Source organism: Geospiza fortis, unplaced genomic scaffold, assembly GCF_000277835.1.
Source record: "Geospiza fortis unplaced genomic scaffold, GeoFor_1.0 scaffold37, whole genome shotgun sequence".
Lineage (NCBI taxonomy): Eukaryota > Metazoa > Chordata > Aves > Passeriformes > Thraupidae > Geospiza > Geospiza fortis.
In genome coordinates, this window is record NW_005054449.1 from 979,013 (window position 1) to 996,022 (window position 17,010).

The following is a 17,010-nucleotide window of genomic DNA, read 5'->3' on the forward strand; positions in this document are numbered from 1 at the left end:
CTCACAGCCCTGCTGCTCCTGAGGGAATCAAGCCAGGCAGGTGAGGAAAAGGATCCAGAAGTGTTGCCTGCACCCAAACCTGGTTTTATTCTTCTTTAAATCATTCATTCCTTCAGTTTTTACCTGTCAGTGCTTGCAGGATTTTGTCCTAATCTCAGAATTTGCTTTTTAAATGGGTTATTAAGAAATTCCCCAGGGCTCACCTGGTGGCTGGGACTTTGTGAGTGCCACCAAGTGTCTTTGATGTCCCCAAGTGTCTTTGATGTCCCCAAGTGTCTTTGCTGCTACAGTTGATAACCAGATGACAGAGATGAGGGAAGATGAAAAAAGCAAATAAAAAAAGGGTGGATTTAGGTATATTTATTGTGGTTAAAGCTGCACTTCTGTGAGTTTATGGTCCCTTGAGCTGCAGCAAGGTGTGTTGAGGATAGAGGAGAAAACTGAGAAGAGGTGGCCAGTCCTGAGCAGTGCCAGGAGCCTTTTCCCCAGGAATCCAGCAGGAGCCTCCCTTGGAAGGCTGGGCAAGCCCAGGGTAGCAGGAGCAAAGAAAAATCTGATTTTTTTACAGCCACAGTCTCCTCCTGCAACCACCAACCCATGGGGAAGGGAGGGATGAACCTTTCCCTTGTCCTGTGCTGCTGCAGCCTCCCAGGAGGGTTCCAGGAGGATTTCCAGGAGGATTCCCAGCAGAATCCTCGATGCTGGGCAGGGTCACTGCCATGACCTGGGGTTGGTGCTGCAGCCCCATCGCCCCTGGGCCTTTCAGGAGGGCTCACAAAGGGGCTTTGAGCTGGGAGCTGGAGCCCTCAGAAGGCTCTGCTGCCTTCCAAGGAACCCCACGGGGCCTCCAAAAGCTGCTGCTGGCTTTAAAGGGTTTCTAAAGGGAGACAAGAGAACTCCTTTGTGGAGATTTCCAGCCCCCATGGAGAACTGTAGTGGAGAGGGAAAAAACAGGTTTTGTTTTACAATAATGTGGAGTTCAGCACAAGGCCAGAAAATGCAACACCAAAGAAGGAAGAATAAATACATAATGAATGAATATGCTGTTATATTTAGAGAAAAACTCACAGCTTTTGCTTGAGAGAGTGAAAACATCCTGCATTTTTTAGTTTATCTTGAGGGATTTTTGGCTTTTGTGCTGTGAATTCTCTGAGTCCAAGGAGCAATGCTAAGCAGATTCTAGAAAAATTACCCTGGGCAATTAATGAGCAACATATTGACAAAATTGTGGTTTTAATTCTGCATCTCAGATGCAGAACCTGCCAGCAGTAGGGGAAAGGAAGGGTAAGAAAAAATCAGTGTCTGGCAAGTGGGTGGTGAGGAACTTTTGGCTTCTCCTCAGGGGAAGATGGGGCTTGGCAGGAAAGGGGGAAGGTCTGGGCTGTGTGAGGAAGAGGAGCTGGTGCTGCCCCTCCTCAGGGATGGACTGGCTGTGCAGGAGTCCCTCGGAGGGTGAGGGACATCAATGACACCATTAAGTGACATCAGAACCTCCTGCAGCCCCTCTCTGCTGTCTCTGCCTTCTTTTGTGCCCTGGGGGAGGAAACAAAGGGAGTTTGGGAGTTGGGGGTGATTGTTCTGATTATTTCAGTGCGCTGTGAAATGAGGAGCTGTGAATACAAGCCCCACACAAATCTGATTTTGTTGTATTTTTCCAGGAGCTGGGAGGAACGATGATGCTATGAGTAAGGTACGTCCGAGTTCATTAGTGCAGAGCCACTAACGAAGGCGTGGGGCAGATGATTTTACATATTTAATTCAGAAATAGTGATCAGAATGTAAAATATTTTCATCTTTGAAGTGTTATTATTCTAAGTGCAGCGTTCATGGCTGGCTGTGTCTCTGTGCTGTTTTCCTTTGTTTCTGTGGGGTGTTTTTTGACTGAATTTTTTGTACAGAGCTCAAAATTCAGTTGTGCCCCAGGGAAGAACCTGCCAGCAGCCCTTGTCTTCATGGCTGGTAGAGTTGGGGAGCTTGTGATCACAGCTTTCCACTCAAAGCTCATCCCTCAAACCCTTCCATTGCACAGAGAGGATTAAAACAGGATCCTTTGGAGGAACTGAGGTTTCTTTTGCACTTTTTGTACTGCATTTATATATTTATATATTCACACACACATATACACATCCCCTCTCTCTGTCTAGAAAAACCACCCTGTAATTTCCAATAAGCAGACACATTTAGGACCAACAAACGTCACAGAATTTGACACTTCACTAGAAAAAGCTACAGTTGCCCTGAAGAGGCTTTGATGAGGAATCCTCTCGAGTGGGAGACTGTAAAAATGGAAGATGTATCTTTAACTCACACAAATGAATCCACTTTTCCTCTCCCCCTCCTCTCAGGTTTCCAACTGTTCTGTGTCTCCTGGAATTGCTCTCTAATGAGAACTTAATTGGCTGCTAATTCTTTTGTCTGCAGCAGGCATTGCTCTCTTGGGGAGGCTGCGCACACACCATCTGAAGATGTGCAGCAACATTCGCAGCGATTTTTGTTTGCAGCAGGCAATGAAGGGAAACGCTGTGATTTGTTAATTAGTCAGGAGACAGCAGCAGCCACTGCAGGTTTAGGGCTGGTTTAACCCCCCTGCACCTCCCAGGTCACCCCAAAATAACAATGAAAAACTTTGTAACCCAACAGGTCCTCAATTTCTGCTTTGCAGGGCACAGACCCACGGGGAGCAGGAGAGGGACTTCCAACCCTGACTGTCACAACCATCCTGGTAAGGCCCTGACAGAGCAGGGAACAGCTTTTTTTGGGCTAATTCCCCTTTTCCCAACCAAAACCGTGGCAGGAGCCCAGTTTCACTAAAGGGGTGGTTGGGAATATTTGAGAATTCTAGGAATTTTGGGAATTGTGGAATTTTTGGAGGGGGGGGGCTGTGATGAGAACTGAACCCCCCCGGTTCGAGGCCGCCCTGGGAATTTCCCTGGATTTCACATCCTAAAAATCCCCAAAACCTCAGAAAATCCTTCCCCAGCTCTGCCGGAATTCTGGGAAACTTCAGGAATTTGAGAATTCTGTGAGGGAAAAATCGTGGAAAATGTTATCAATAAAATAATTTTTTTAAAAAGTAAAAAAAAAAAGTAAAAGGGGGGGTGTCAGGAATTTTTGGGAATTCCGGGAATTTCAGGAATTCTGGATTTTTTTTGGGGGGGAGGGGTGGGGCTGTGATGAGAACCCCCTGGTTCAAGGCAACCCTGGGAATTTCCATGAATTTTGCAGGTCAAAAATCCCCAAAATCCAAAAATATCCTCCTGGAATTACGTGAAACTTTAGGAATTTGAGAATTTTGGTGGGGGGGGGAAAACTTGGAAAATGTTGATATCAATAAAATAAAATAAAAAGGAAAAAAAGGGGAAAAAAATTAAAAATAAAAAAAAGTGGAGAGGAATGACAGGGTGGGTTTACCAAGGCCGGGTTTAACCCCCCTGGGCTGATCTGTCTGTGTGTCCATCCCTCCCAGGAGGATCCCTACGTGATGGTGAGGGGAGCAGAGCTGGAGGGGTACTGCATGGAGCTGCTGGCAGCGCTGGCGGGGATGCTGCGCTTCCAGTACCGCGTCAGGGTGGTGGGCGACGGCCAGTACGGGGCTGTGGCGGCCGGAGGCAACTGGAGCGGCATGATCGGCGAGATCCTCTGGATGGTGAGGCCCAGCCTGCTCCCAGCCTCCTGCAGGGATGGGCTATTCACAGTGTGGGTGTCGATCTAGTACCCATGGCCAGCTATGATTTATTAAAAATATGGGTGTCGATCTAGTATCAATATCCAACTATGGTTTATTAAAAAGATGGATGTTGATCTAGTATCAATATCCAACTATGACAGACAAAAACTCTCTAAGAGTTTAAAGTCAGAAAGTGTGTGTTTATTGTGGGATAACTTCCAAATATACACCTCAATTTAAGGTGATCACAGAGTCCTTTTATCTATACAGGTATTGAGTACCCAAAATACAAATGCATACTCATAACTTTGGTACATCCCATTCCCAATATGGATATTGATCTAGAACCGATATCCAACTATGATTTATTAAAAATATGGGTGTTGATCTAGTACCGATATCCAACTGTGACAGACAAAAACTCTCTAACAGTTTAAAGTCAGAAAGTGTGTGTTCAGTGTGGGATAACTCCCAAATACACACTGCAATTCACAGGTGATTACAGAGTCCTTTTATCTACAAGTATATGAGAGTATTGAATACCTAAAATACAAATACATATTCATAACTTTGGTACATCCCATTCCCAATGTGGATGTTGATCTGGTACCGATATCCAAAAACTCTCTAAGAGTTTAAAGTCAGAAAGTGAGTGTTTATTGTGGGATAACTCCCAAATACACACTGCAATTCACAGGTGATTACAGAGTCCTTTTATCTACAAGTATATAAGAGTATCTTTAAGTATATAAGAGTATTGAATACCCAAAAATACAAATACATATTCATGGAAAACCTATCCTGTTCCTTGGGGGTCACGTCCCAAGGCTGTTGACCTGGAGATGTGATGCCATTTCTGTGGGAATCTTTAAAATTAGAGGGTTTTGGGAAAGCTGCAAAAGGCAGGCTTTAGAGGCAGTAGAACTATGATTAGAGCTAAGCTGTAACTGTAAGATTTGTCAGAAAAAAATTATAAGTAGAAAAGTAAGGGCAAATAGAATAATGGTTTGTGTATTAATGCTTATCTAAAATAACTCTAAGATACAAAAAGTATATCTAGTAAAATATTAGGAAGTTCTAAGCTCGGTAATGGAGCTCTGTAATAATGGAGCACCTGCCTGCTCAGCCAGGGGAGCACCTGCTTGAGGGACAGAAATATTTGAGGGACAGAAATGTTCCCTGGGCTGGTGGCTGACTGTTTTTTATCTCCTTGGCAGGAAGCTGATATTGCAGTGGCTCCACTGACTGTCACTTCAGCCAGGGAGGAGGTGGTGTCCTTCACCACCCCCTTCCTGCAGACCGGGATTGGGATCCTGCTCCGCAAGGACACGGCCTCCCAGGACATGTCCTTCTTCCACTTCCTGTCCCCTTTCAGCAAGGAGACCTGGACAGCTCTTTTATTTGCTTACCTGCTCACCTGCTTCTGCCTCTTCCTTGTTGCCAGGTACAAATGCATTTCTTTCACAGATTGTGTTCAAGTCAGTGCCTTTCTCACCCAGAAAATCCCAGGGAGCCTTTTGCTCGGAGGAACCTCCTGTACAGCTCTAGTACAAGGGCTAAGCAAGCTTAAACCCTGTCAGATTAACCCAGCATTATGAGTGGGATCTCCCCCTGAGGAACACCAGATCTCTTGGTGGGGATTATTTTTCTTTTTTTCCCTCTGAATGTCTGGTTTTACCCTGTCATCTTCCCACAGACTGAGCCCCTGTGAATGGAACGAGCCCAAGAATGAAGAGAACCACTTCACCTTCCTGAACAGCCTCTGGTTTGGAGCAGGAGCACTGGCCCTGCAGGGTGAGCTGGGAGGATGCTGATGGTGCACCCAGTTCCTTCTGTGACACTGAGGTGAAAAGGTGTCCTAGCAGGGACACGTGGAGCACTAAACCAGGTTGGGAAGGTGTGAGTCCAGACCTGCTGGGCTTGTACAGGTGATCGATTCTGGCTGGGGAACATTTTCTGCTCTGGGCAACTGCTGCTTGGGGCAATGTCCAGCTGAGCACGGCAGGGCTGCTTGGTACAGAGATTTTTTGTGCAGCTTTGTGCCACTGCTGCTGCTCCAGCCCTGCCCTGCAGCCTTGGTGCTGCCCAGAGCAGCACAGAGGGACCCTCCAGGCTCAGGCTCTATGTAGCTGCAGGGCAGGATCTGCAATTTGCCTTTATTTAAAGGGAACTCTGTAACTCAGGCCAGTGGATCTGCAGTTCTTGGTGTGTCTCTGGCCCCACATCCCCTCCTGTGTGATTGATGTGATTTTTTTGCTGCCTCTGGTGCAGGTGCCACCCCCAGGCCCCAGGCCCTGTCGGTGAGGGTCATTGCTGTGGTCTGGTGGCTCTTCACCCTGGCCCTGCTGGCCGCCTACATCGCCAACTTCACGGCCCTGCTGAGCTCCGGCAGCGAGCAGCTCCCCATCCAGACCTTCGAGGACCTGGTCAAGCAGAGGAACCTGGAGTTTGGGACCCTGGAGGGCTCCTCGACCTTCTACTACTTCAAGGTGCAGAGAAATCTCACTGTGCCCACACACAGGGGCTGTGGGACTGCTGAGCTGGGGCTGTCTCACAGCTCAGGCCTTCTAACCCCTACAGCACCCTCGTCACTGCTGACTCCCTCAGGTTTCCTGGAATACTTCAAATAATTTTGTTTATTATTATTGATTATTGTTCTGTTCAGCCCTTCCTCCACCTCTTCCACAGGAAAGCAGGCACAGAATTCTTATTTTTATTCTGAATTCTCCTTTCAAAATCTCTCCACCCCTCAGGGGCTGCCCTTGTGTACCTCAGGAGCAGCAGGTGCCATCTGTGACACTTGTACCCCTGTGTGATGTTTGTCTCCAGTGTTGGGGACAATCTGTGCTTGCAAGGGTTCACAAATGGTTTAAATGCTCTTCTTCTGCAAACTGTTTTACAACCCTTGCACATACAAGCAGATTTTTCTTTTTTTGGTGGTTATGTCACCCTTGCGTTTGACCCTTGGATTTTTTGACACTTGCGTTTGACGTTTGAGTTTGACCCTTGGATTTCTGGGCTGCAGAACTCCAAGAACCCCATCCACCAGATGATCTACGAGTACATGGAGAAGAGGAGGGAGCACGTGCTGGTCAAGACCTACCAGGAGGCCGTGCAGCGCGTGATGGACTCCAACTACGCCTTCATCGGCGAGTCCATCTCGCAGGACCTGGCGGCCGCGCGCCACTGCAACCTCATCAGGGCCCCCGAGGTCATCGGGGCCCGTGGCTTTGGCATTGCCACCACCCAGGGTGAGTCCTGTTCCCTCTGCTCCCTGGGATACCAACGGGCCAGAGCCAGCACTGCTGTCAGGGTGACCAGACTGAGAACGCTGCGTGGCGGGGTCACTGCTCTGTGGGGAATTAATGCTGCCTCTCACTTTGGACTCTAATCCACAAATATTCCATCTCCTGGTGGCCTTGGCCCCAGGAATGCAGGGCAGGGGGCAGTCTGCTCATGTTCTTCCCAAAGCACCTTTGCTCTGCCCCATCCCACAGGTGGATAGGGCAGGATCTGTGGCCAGGACAGGATTGTTGTTAGCCAGGAAAAGCCTTTGGCAGGCAGGGCTGTGTTCAGTGATACCTCTGACCCCTTTAGCAATGTTTAACTAAGCCATGGCTGGGAGCTCTGCCATCCTCCTCTCTCTCCTTTCTCCCCAAGCATCCCCCTGGACCAAGCCCCTGTCCATCGCCGTGCTCAAGCTGCGCGAGTCGGGCGACCTGGACTACCTGAGGAACAAATGGTGGGAGAGCTGCTGCCTGCGCCAGAGCCGGGAGCGCTGGGGGCCCCCGGAGCCGCCGGCCCGGCCGCCGCGCGGCCGCGCACGCCAAGGTGGGCCCTGCGCCTTGTCCTGTGTTCCTCTACCCCTCCTTCCACCAAGGTGGGCCCTGCGCCTTGTCCTGTGTTCCTCTACCCCTCCTTCCACCAAGGTGGGCCCTGGCTCCTGCTCCGAGCCCCATCCTGCCATCCCTGTGTCCCTGCTTTCTCCAAGGTGGGCCTTGCACCTTGTTCTGCCATCCCTGTGTCCCCTCGTCCATCAAGGTGGGCCCTGAACCTTGTCTTGTGTTCCTTTATCCCTCCTTCCACCAAAGTGAGTCCTGGCTCCTGCTCATGTCCTGTCCTGTCCCCCTGTGTCCTTTCTTCCCCCAAGGTGGGCCCTGACTGCTGCATTTAATCCTGTCCTGTCCCCTGTGTCCCCCCTTCCACCAAGGTGGCCCCTGCTCCTGTCCTGCCTCCCCACATCCCTCTTGCACCAGCATTTCCACCCTGACCTTGGTTTTCTAAGGAAAGCTGTGCAGTAGGGCAGGGGGGAGGGAAGGCTGTGCAGTTAGTGCCAAAATTGGACTGTGGGATGGGTTTGTAGCCTGAACAGCATAAATATAATATACAGAAAGAAAATAAACCCCTAGCACCCCTTTCCCCAACAAAAAAAAAACAAAAACAAAAAAAAAAAAAACAAACAAACAAAAAAAAAAAAACCCAACAAAAAAACCAAAAACCCAAAAAACCAATTATGTAGCATTCCCTGAACTCCCAAGTCAGCCAAACTGCATTCCACTGCCCTGGGTGTTAGAGAGGACAGTAAATGATCCTTAATGAGTTAATTCCCAGTGGTGGCTGTTCTTTAGTCATTAGACAAGGGAAACACACACACAGTGAAACTGCACCAGCGCCCCTTGGTGCTCCTGCTCTCCAGCCCTCCCAGTGTGCACATGGAAAGGATGGATCCACAGAACAACCCACCCACAGCCTTCTCTCCCATTTCTCTTTCAGAAATCTTGTTGCTCTGTTTTCACAGAAGAAATCTGCACTCGTCTACGCATAAAAGGAGCTGCCAGACAAAGCCCGGAGACGTCAGGGAAGGCAAATGCTTGAGGAGTTTTTGCTGTGTTAGGGTTGTGCCACGTCCTAGGAGCTGTATCAGTGTAGGAAGATGTTTTTCTGCTAGTCTAGAGTGTTAGTTTGCTAATTACAGACACACACAGCACTTCTGGAGTGATGGGGGAGCTGCAGACACAGGAAATTAAGTGGCTTGGAAGAATTTAAATTGGTAAGAGGTTGAGTGGAGCTGTGACAAATGGATAAACTGGAGCAGAGCTGGCCAGGATGGTGGATCCATGTTTAGGTTTGAAGTTCACCCTGTAAGTCCATGAAGGGCTGGAGGAGGAAGTGACTGGGGACAGGTTAATGTGAAGCCTCTGTTACTAATTCCTGTGTGAGGAACAGTTGTGGAACATTAAAGCTCTTGTCTGTCTCATAATCAGGAACAGCAGCTTAAGCATTGCAGCTCTAAACAGCCTCACCCTGCCCTGCCTGAGCAGGAGGGGCTGGTCCCTGGAAGGCAATTCCTGGATCAGAACTGACAGTGCTGCTGTGTAACCCCAAACAGGCCCTGCCTGCACCCCAAACCCCAGAGAGGGACCTCCTGCCACCAAGGAAGCACCTGAGCTAAGAAATGCCAGGCAGGGCTTGTCCTCTGTCCCTTCCCAGCACAGGATAAGGGCCACTGTGAGGTGACAGAGAATGTTTTGTTCTTGTTACCCAGGAATTGAGGATTGACAGTGGAAATCCATCAGTTCCAGAGTAGGGAAGGAGTGTGGGGATGAGTCAAACACAGCAGAGCCCCAGCTCCCCTGCAAGGGGAGATGTGAGGGTGTTTTGCATCACTCTCCTGGAGTTCAGGGGAACAGTTTTCTCAGCTGCATGTTAAACACCTTCCTCATTAAGCTGTTTTCCCTTTCAGAGCTGGGATGACTGAGGCATTTAAGTGTTAGGGCAAATTGGTGGTGAAATCACTCCATTTATGAACTGCACAGCTGAAGGAGGGAAAAAACAAATTGGGTTCCTTGGGAATGGCTGTAATTGCACCACCAATCCTTGTCAGTCCCAGCAGGGAGAACTGAAGGGAACAGAAAACAAGGGGGCTCAGGCTGGGAAGTTATGGGTGATCCTGAATCCAGCACTGCACATTCCCTGGGAGGGAATTCAGTGCAGCTGCAGGACTCCCTCCCTCATCCCTCCTGCTAATGGGAACAAATAAAGGGTTAGGAATGCCAGGTGTTGGGAAGCCAGGGCTGGTCCTTAACTCAGACTGCAACAGCCCTGGCTCAGTCACAGCCTGAGCAAGGTTTGTGAGGTGAGAAGGTGGATCAGCCCTTCCATCAGCTGAGCTGCACAGAGCAGGAGAGATTTAGGTAAGTCTAAAAGCTGAAAATGCAACATCAGAAAATGCAACAACAGGTTCACTTAGCAGTTAAAAACTATTTGGTAGATGCTGTGTCGCTGCTGGCAGAGTAGGCAGAGATGTATAAAAAAAGGTTTCATTGACATTTAAATATATTTCTATATGAATGTCTCACAGAACAAAAAAATAAAGTCTTTTCATCACAAATACTGCAGCATTAAAATAAACACTTACCAAAATAAACAATGAGTGATATACATATATATATTTGAGTGTGTAGACTATAGAGGGAATCATAGTGTCGCTTTTTAAGTCACAAAAGCACAATATAAATACGGAATTTCCTGTGAACTCTTGTCCCTGTTGTAATAAAAATACATTCTTTACAGTTAAAGTAAAACTAGTGCAAGTCCATGGGCCGTGCCAGCTCCATCATTTACAGGGCACTTCGTACTTGAAGATGACGCTGAAGATTTTGCCCCCGAGGCGGTCGGCGAGCCACGAGTTCTTGATGACGGCCAGCTTGAGGCTCTCACACCTGAGCACGGCATAGTAGTTGGTGTGGATGGCCCTGCCCATGCCCTCGATGACCACCAGGTCTGTCTGCCGCTCCCGCACCAGCACGGCCAGGCCCTGGTCCAGGCGGCTGCAACACAGAGCAGATGCACTGAGGCCACCCCACCGCCCCACCACGGCCACCACTGCAGCCACACTTTGGTCGCACCTCGGCCACGCCTGCAGCCACACCTCAGCTCCATCTGCCGCCTCACTGCAACCACACCATAGCCACACTACAGCCACACCTGGCCACCTCTCAGCCACCACCACAGCCCCACCACGGCCACCACTGCAGCCACACTTTGGTCGCACCTCGGCCACGCCTGCAGCCACACCTCAGCTCCATCTGCCGCCTCACTGCAACCACACCATAGCCACACTACAGCCACACCTGGCCACCTCTCAGCCACCACCACAGCCACACCTTAGCTCCAGCTGCAGCCACCACCACAGCCACACTTTGGCTCCACCTGTAGCCACACCCCAGAGCTGCCCCGAGCTGCCCACTGGGATTCTGCATGGAGTTACTGGTGCCCACAAAGAGCGGCACCTGAAAGCCAAGGAGATTGACTGAAATGTTTTTTAAATGCAGCCAAGTTGGGATTTTGACACAGGTAAGTTCTGTCTCCAGTAGAGGAACTGATCAGAATAGGTTAAACAAGGTGAAATGGTGCTTCTGGCCTAGGGGGTCTTGGCCACCTACAGTATCTGACATCAAACATAACCATGGCTCCTGACCCAGCCATGTTCTGAACAAAGACAGCACACCAAAGGCAAACAGCTGTAATGCCTGAGCAGTGTCACAGCTCTGTAAATCCACACTAAGCACCTCCTGATGGGTGTGCAGAAGTGATTCCCAGTGGGAAGGGTGCCTGGGGTGCTCCACAGCCAAACCTCTGACCATCCTGCAGCTGAGGACACAAACCACACAGTGGCACTTTGCCCACCTACCTCAGATCCAGGCACGGAGAACTGGAGCCTGTCTGAACCAACAGCAGCTTCTCATCCCTCAGTGCAGAGCTGTTTAAAAAGACAAAAATATTAAACAGCTGCTTCAGCAGGGCCTTGCACATCTGGGAATAAGCCAGAGAAGCAGGAATATCAAAGCCTCTTTTGCAAAGGCTTCCTTTGCTGCAGGGACTTCACCAGGAAACACAATGTTTCCTTGAGCATCCTCTCCTGGGGACACTGTGTGTGACATACATGGATTTGCCTCTATTAACACAGAAAACTCCTGGTAGAGCAGCTGGAGTGCTTGTCAGGGGAAGACACAACAAGAAACAGAACTACAGGCGTGCCAGAAAGACCCAATTTCTAAATTTTTCACTTTAACGAAAGCAAATGCTCTGCCTTGGGCTGAGGCTGCAGTTACAGATGAACAGAGAGATGCAAAGCCAGGCTGTGCCCAGGGAGGGGTGCCAGGGTGCTGCTTACTGGATCACGGGGTCCATGGCCGCGATGCGCTCGGTCACGATCAGGGACTCGCTGTAGGTGACGTCGTTGAGGGCAGGGCCAGAGTTACAGGCCAAAATCACCTGGGGGGAGGTCACACAGTCAGGCTCTGGCATTCCAGGTGCTTGGATCATTCCCAGTTTGGCAAAGGAGTGTCCTGCTGGTGGGCAGTGACACCTTCCAGCAGTTACCAAAACTCCAGAGGAATTGGCAAGGAGAAGCACTCACCTCTGTCCCTCTAGAAAGGAGCTCTCGGACAAAAGGAAAGACTCCTAAAATTATGTCTATCCCACTGTTATCTGCGAAAATTAAGGCACATTTATGAGGGGGACCCTCCTGCAAGAGAAAACCAATGCATTCAGGATGGAGCACCACTCACCTCAGGGCAGTTTGTTATTCACAGCTACTCCTCCAAAGCCCCACATTTTACAGCCTCAAACACCTGAGCCTTGGGGTCTGGATTGCAGCAAACCCCCAGCACACACCAGTGACAAACAGGAGGAATGGGGCTCCCTGATGGTGTCTTTGTACAGGGGTTTAAAACAGTTCCTGTTTTAAAACACCCCTCAAGTTCCTGTGCTGTGTTTGAGACAGTGCCCTCAAACTCCAGCAGTAAAACCTCCACCTGCCAACTTAAGCCAGGCCTAACTCCAGAGTCAGGCTTTGATCCTGAACGCGCTGGGTGCCAGCTGGACCTACCTTGGAGGGTGTTTTAAGCCAGCCTGGTGCTGGCTGAACAGCATTCCCTTCTGCCAGGAAAGGGCAGCATGGACTGTGGGGGCAGTGACATCCTAAAATGAAAAGATAGTGCCTATTCTCCATTAACCTCTTCATTTGTTCTCAACCTGGTGTTATGAAACTTAGTTCACTCCAGTTCATACCAAGAGAAGAACTGAAAAATGCTGAATTCCTAATTAAAACTGACAGGATAGTGCCTGTAGTTCCCTAATTATCCCTGTTACACAAGATTAGCTGGTGCTTTAAGATGGAGCATGTAATGATTTGCTATAGTCTGCTCATCCCCAACCTTTAAGCTGCCATTTTCAACGGAGAGATTTACACAAAGACACAAAAGCTTTTTAATTAATCTTAATTAAATGGTAAAAGAGATCACACGGGGAAAAAAGAAAAAAAACCTTTCCTAATTGGTAAGTTCATTACTTCCAGCAAGCTCCTACATTAATGCCAGGTTTAGCTTGGCTACTCAGGGGGAGGAACAACTCAAACACTACACTTGGCCCCAGGGTTTTAAATTCAGGGGTCTGGGTGTATGGAAATAAGAGCCCTGCTAAGGAGGGGAGGCTCTGGAGCAGCTGGGCTCCAGTGGGAATTCAGGGAAGCAGCTTGGGAAGTAACCACATTTTAACTAATTCCTTTACTCCTTTCTTTATGGTGAATTACTGGGGTTTGTTTTGGGCTGTCTGAACAGAGCTCTGCTCAAACCCCACGATTACCAAGGTGGTTTGATGATTAAGGTGGTTAATTAGTGGGTTTAGGGCCCCCCAGGGTCGTACCTTCAGTCGCTCCAGCCACTGGCTGTAGGAATCTTCCAACCAGGGACGTTCTGTGGCACAGACAGAGCAGTGTCAGCATTTCTTATCAGCAGCCACTCACTCTTATCAGCAGTCATTCTGCACATGGTACAAGCAGGAGGTTCATGCCGCACTCACTGAAGCACTGAAACATTTGAGCTCAGGTTTCCAATGTTAAATGTGTAGGCTGGCAGAGTTCCTGAGCTCTGATATGGGAATGGCTCCATGACAGGAGGCCTGAAGTGGGATTTTCACACTAAAGCTCTGTGTGAGTGCTGGAGCTGGGTGTGAAACCCCCAGGACACTGTTCCCTGGCAGGGACACAACAGTGAGTGACCACCTCTGTGTTTGAAGAGAGAGTGTGCAGGTTTAATTCCTTTGGAGCATTAAAACTCTGCATTTATATAACCCTAGCAAGCCCTAATGATTTGTTTTGTCACCTGGGTATCAGAACCCCACAAACATCCCCACTCCATCCCCTCATTAACATCCAACCACCAGCAGGGATCTCCTCTTACCTTGGAGCTTTGACTTGGCTTCTTCAAACCCAAACTGTGGCTCAGACTCCAGAACACTGGGACAGGAGAGAGACAAAGGGCACAGTTCAACACCTCCACCTCACACCAGTGGAATTCAAACATTTCTTTAGCTGGGGCCCAGCAATTTTACTGCACTGCTTGTACTGGGGGTGTCTGTGGGTCCCAGGACTGGGAAATGTATTTTTTGATCATGTTAAAAACAAAAGGCTCATCAGGACATTCAATCAGAGTTCTGATCCTAAAAGAAAACAGCCTCAGCAATGTACAGATGTTTGCAGGTAGAGGCAAAAAAGACATTTTTGGGTCTGCAAACCACCATGAAATGTCATGACTTAAACCAGCTGCAGGCTGTAACAGTGGTGATGGGGAGATTGAGAAACTTTTGAGGAACTGAGGAATTTTTTACATTCTGTAGCTTAAGGGGTGCTGTTAAAGGATGTAACACCTACTCTGAGACTGCCTTTGCTCCCCAGTCAAAGACATTCCCTGCCAGAAGTCCTTTCACCAGTGCAAACTGCCTCTCCTCCCAGCCCAGGGAGTCCAGGGACTCGATCACACTCTGGAAACACTTTAAGGCTATTCCATTTTCTTTCTGTTTTACCTGTAAGACAGACAGGAAACACTGGATTTACAAACCAACATTTCTTACCCAGCTTTGGTTGTCTCAGTCCCAAGGCCACTTTTAAGCATCTCCTCTGTGTGCATGGCCTCTCATGGACCAACCAATTATTCTTAGCATGCTTAGGACCAAGGAAAAAACTTTCCTGGATTCTCACAAAAAGTGTCATGAGTGCCAGGATATGATCCATAGCCCAATAATTACTTTTCTTAGCAAATTAGAGGTGCAATAGATTTTGAGCAGATTGGGAAATGGCTCTTGGGCAAGGTGGGGAATGGGAGTGGACACACAAAAACCTTGTGGCAGTAAAATGATGCATCAACCCCAGCAAAGCACCACCAGCAGTCCCAGAAAATCTGAAGGGTGTTTATTTTTTTCTTTTGCATCATCCCAAATTCACAGCAGCTCTGAGGTTTTTTCTCTATCACCAGTGAGATCAGTGTTAGAGGGTGAGTTCTCTTAGAAAATTTAAAATGATTAAAATCTTGTCTTGGCAGCAAACTTGTCTGAATTACAAGAAGCAAACATAAGCAAAAGCCACTTCCTTTTTAGTTCTTTCTCAGAGTGAAGGTAGCACCTGACAGTGCAGCCAGGGAGAACTTTCTCTGTATTTTGCAGAAATATGTCACCAGTCAGGAAAAGAGTCTTGGATCAGCCACTAGCACTGCTGTTATTTATATATCACACAAACAGTGGTGAGGAATGGACACACAGAAAGTTGTTTTTTGAGAAATAATGACTCAAATGTCCTTTCCCCAATCATTTCATGTCACAGAACAAAACACAGAGAGAAAACAGCTTTGTGTCCTCTCCAGCCCAGTGCTGAGAACCTCACAAATGACAAAAGCAGCCACAGAGAAGTGAATCAGCAGTGTCAGCCTGGTGACAGTGTCTGGTGACAGCCACCACACACAGCTCAGGAGCACCAGGATGGCTGCTCAGGGCTGTCAGGACACTGAGCTGGTGATATTTTTGGTTATCATTATCCTCATAGGAGCCTGTTGAGGTGAAGGGGTTTATGTCCCATTCCCCAGGGCTGTTTCTCCTCCCAGCCAGTGCAGGAACTGGTTCCCAATCTCTCCCCTCTGAGCCTTCCATCACCTGTGCAGTTTCAGAGTGTTGAAAAAGTGTCTTGAACTCACCTTGGAATAGGGATCTGGAAAACTGAACTCGTTCAAACAGTGTTCCCTTGTATCCAAGAGACTTCTGACTGTTAAGGTACCATATGCACTTTAAAAAGGGAGAAGGGGGGAAAAAACAAATCAATTACTTCAAACAGAAAAAGTTCTTTTCCCCTTTGTTTCCACTGTAAATCACAGCCCCTCACATGAGCATTGAAGATGCAAGACACAGGTGCTAAACTGGGGCTTTACAATAAGATAATTGAATCTACAATAAGATTATTTAAATACAGGGAGGGAGAATGTTCAGAATTAACTTGCTGCTATTTTTAAAAACCACATACAAAATTTTAACATTTTTTTCTGCCAAAATAGATTTCCTCTGCTCAACTCTGAGATATGAAATCCAAAATCTCTGCACAGAGGATGTTTGGCACATCTGAGCCTTCAGCCTACTTGGCTTTGTTTGCTCTGCTTCACAACCTGGTTAGCTTTTGGGGGGCTTTCACTGCTCAAATGAAGCAGCAAGTGATGCAAAAGGGAAAATAAAAACTTACAAGGGCTGCTGCCTGAGTGTCTGGAGCTTATTCCAGTATTTCTGGCGGAATTTCTCAGCTCTCTCCTGTGCATCCACAGAGTCTGGCTGGCTGGCTGCAGCTCGCTTTGCCACCTGGCAGAGGAAAGAGGCAACACTTTTGGAGTTACCAAATTAACTCTTCCCCCTTGTAATGGATGTGAAGTTCAGTCTGAGCAATAACCTCTCCATCTGCCTCCCTGTTCTGTGCCTGCTCCCTCCCACACAGCACCTCCCAGCCTCCCTTCATTCCAAACAGTAAACAACCAATTTAATGGCTCTTTTCATCCCAAAAGAGTTAAAGTTTGTTTTCCAGACTGTACTGTCAGAAATTAAGCACAAGTTCCAACTACTTAGGGGAAGGGAAAAAATGTAACAACGCACAGACACTGAACAGGCAGAAATTTAATGGTGCACATCGACCCCTTGTGTTCTCTTTTTGTTTACTCCAGTGAACTGCCTGAATCAGCTTCAGAGCAGGAGAAATAATTTGTGTCTGGTTCAATTGTGCCCTTCCCATGGAAAAGTGTCTGTGAAGCAGCAGGACTGCTCCCAGAGGAGGAACAACCCAAGGATCTGTGGCCTTTGGTTGTGTAACTGTCCTGCTTGAAGCTCTGTACAGAGAGGTCTGAGTGCCATTGAAGAGAGAAATGCTTTGAAAACACCTTTCAGGAGCTGAGGAAAAGGCATCACAAAAGAACATTTCTGCCTTTGAAGGGGCCAAGCCCTTCCTTAAGAGACTGGGACAATGTCAGGTGCCTCTG

At 48.3% G+C, this 17,010-nt stretch overlaps 2 protein-coding genes across 2 annotated transcripts in view; one reads left to right on the top strand and one right to left on the bottom strand.

Moving 5' to 3' along the window:
• Window positions 1-3: 3 nt before the first annotated feature.
• LOC102037962 (probable glutamate receptor) lies at window positions 4-10,051 on the top strand (the record flags this gene model as incomplete). Its single annotated transcript, XM_031062498.1, is given in 11 exon segments — window positions 4-40; window positions 1,659-1,690; window positions 2,663-2,722; window positions 3,467-3,646; window positions 4,885-5,111; window positions 5,364-5,461; window positions 5,939-6,156; window positions 6,693-6,918; window positions 7,328-7,469; window positions 7,471-7,498; window positions 8,441-10,051. Coding segments are annotated over 11 exon segments (1,350 nt in total), but the record flags the coding sequence as incomplete, so codon positions are not given.
• PANK4 (pantothenate kinase 4 (inactive)) overlaps window positions 9,986-17,010 on the bottom strand; it is a 15,798-nt gene continuing 8,773 nt past the window's right edge. Inside the window, exons 10-18 of the mRNA XM_031062508.1 lie at window positions 16,230-16,342; window positions 15,694-15,781; window positions 14,382-14,533; window positions 13,912-13,967; window positions 13,376-13,425; window positions 12,090-12,197; window positions 11,844-11,944; window positions 11,361-11,429; window positions 9,986-10,497 (exon numbers count right to left, since the gene is read on the bottom strand). Of these exons, the coding sequence (XP_030918368.1) occupies window positions 10,284-10,497; window positions 11,361-11,429; window positions 11,844-11,944; window positions 12,090-12,197; window positions 13,376-13,425; window positions 13,912-13,967; window positions 14,382-14,533; window positions 15,694-15,781; window positions 16,230-16,342 (951 nt within the window). The 3' untranslated portion in view covers window positions 9,986-10,283. The remainder of the gene's footprint in view (window positions 10,498-11,360; window positions 11,430-11,843; window positions 11,945-12,089; window positions 12,198-13,375; window positions 13,426-13,911; window positions 13,968-14,381; window positions 14,534-15,693; window positions 15,782-16,229; window positions 16,343-17,010) is intronic.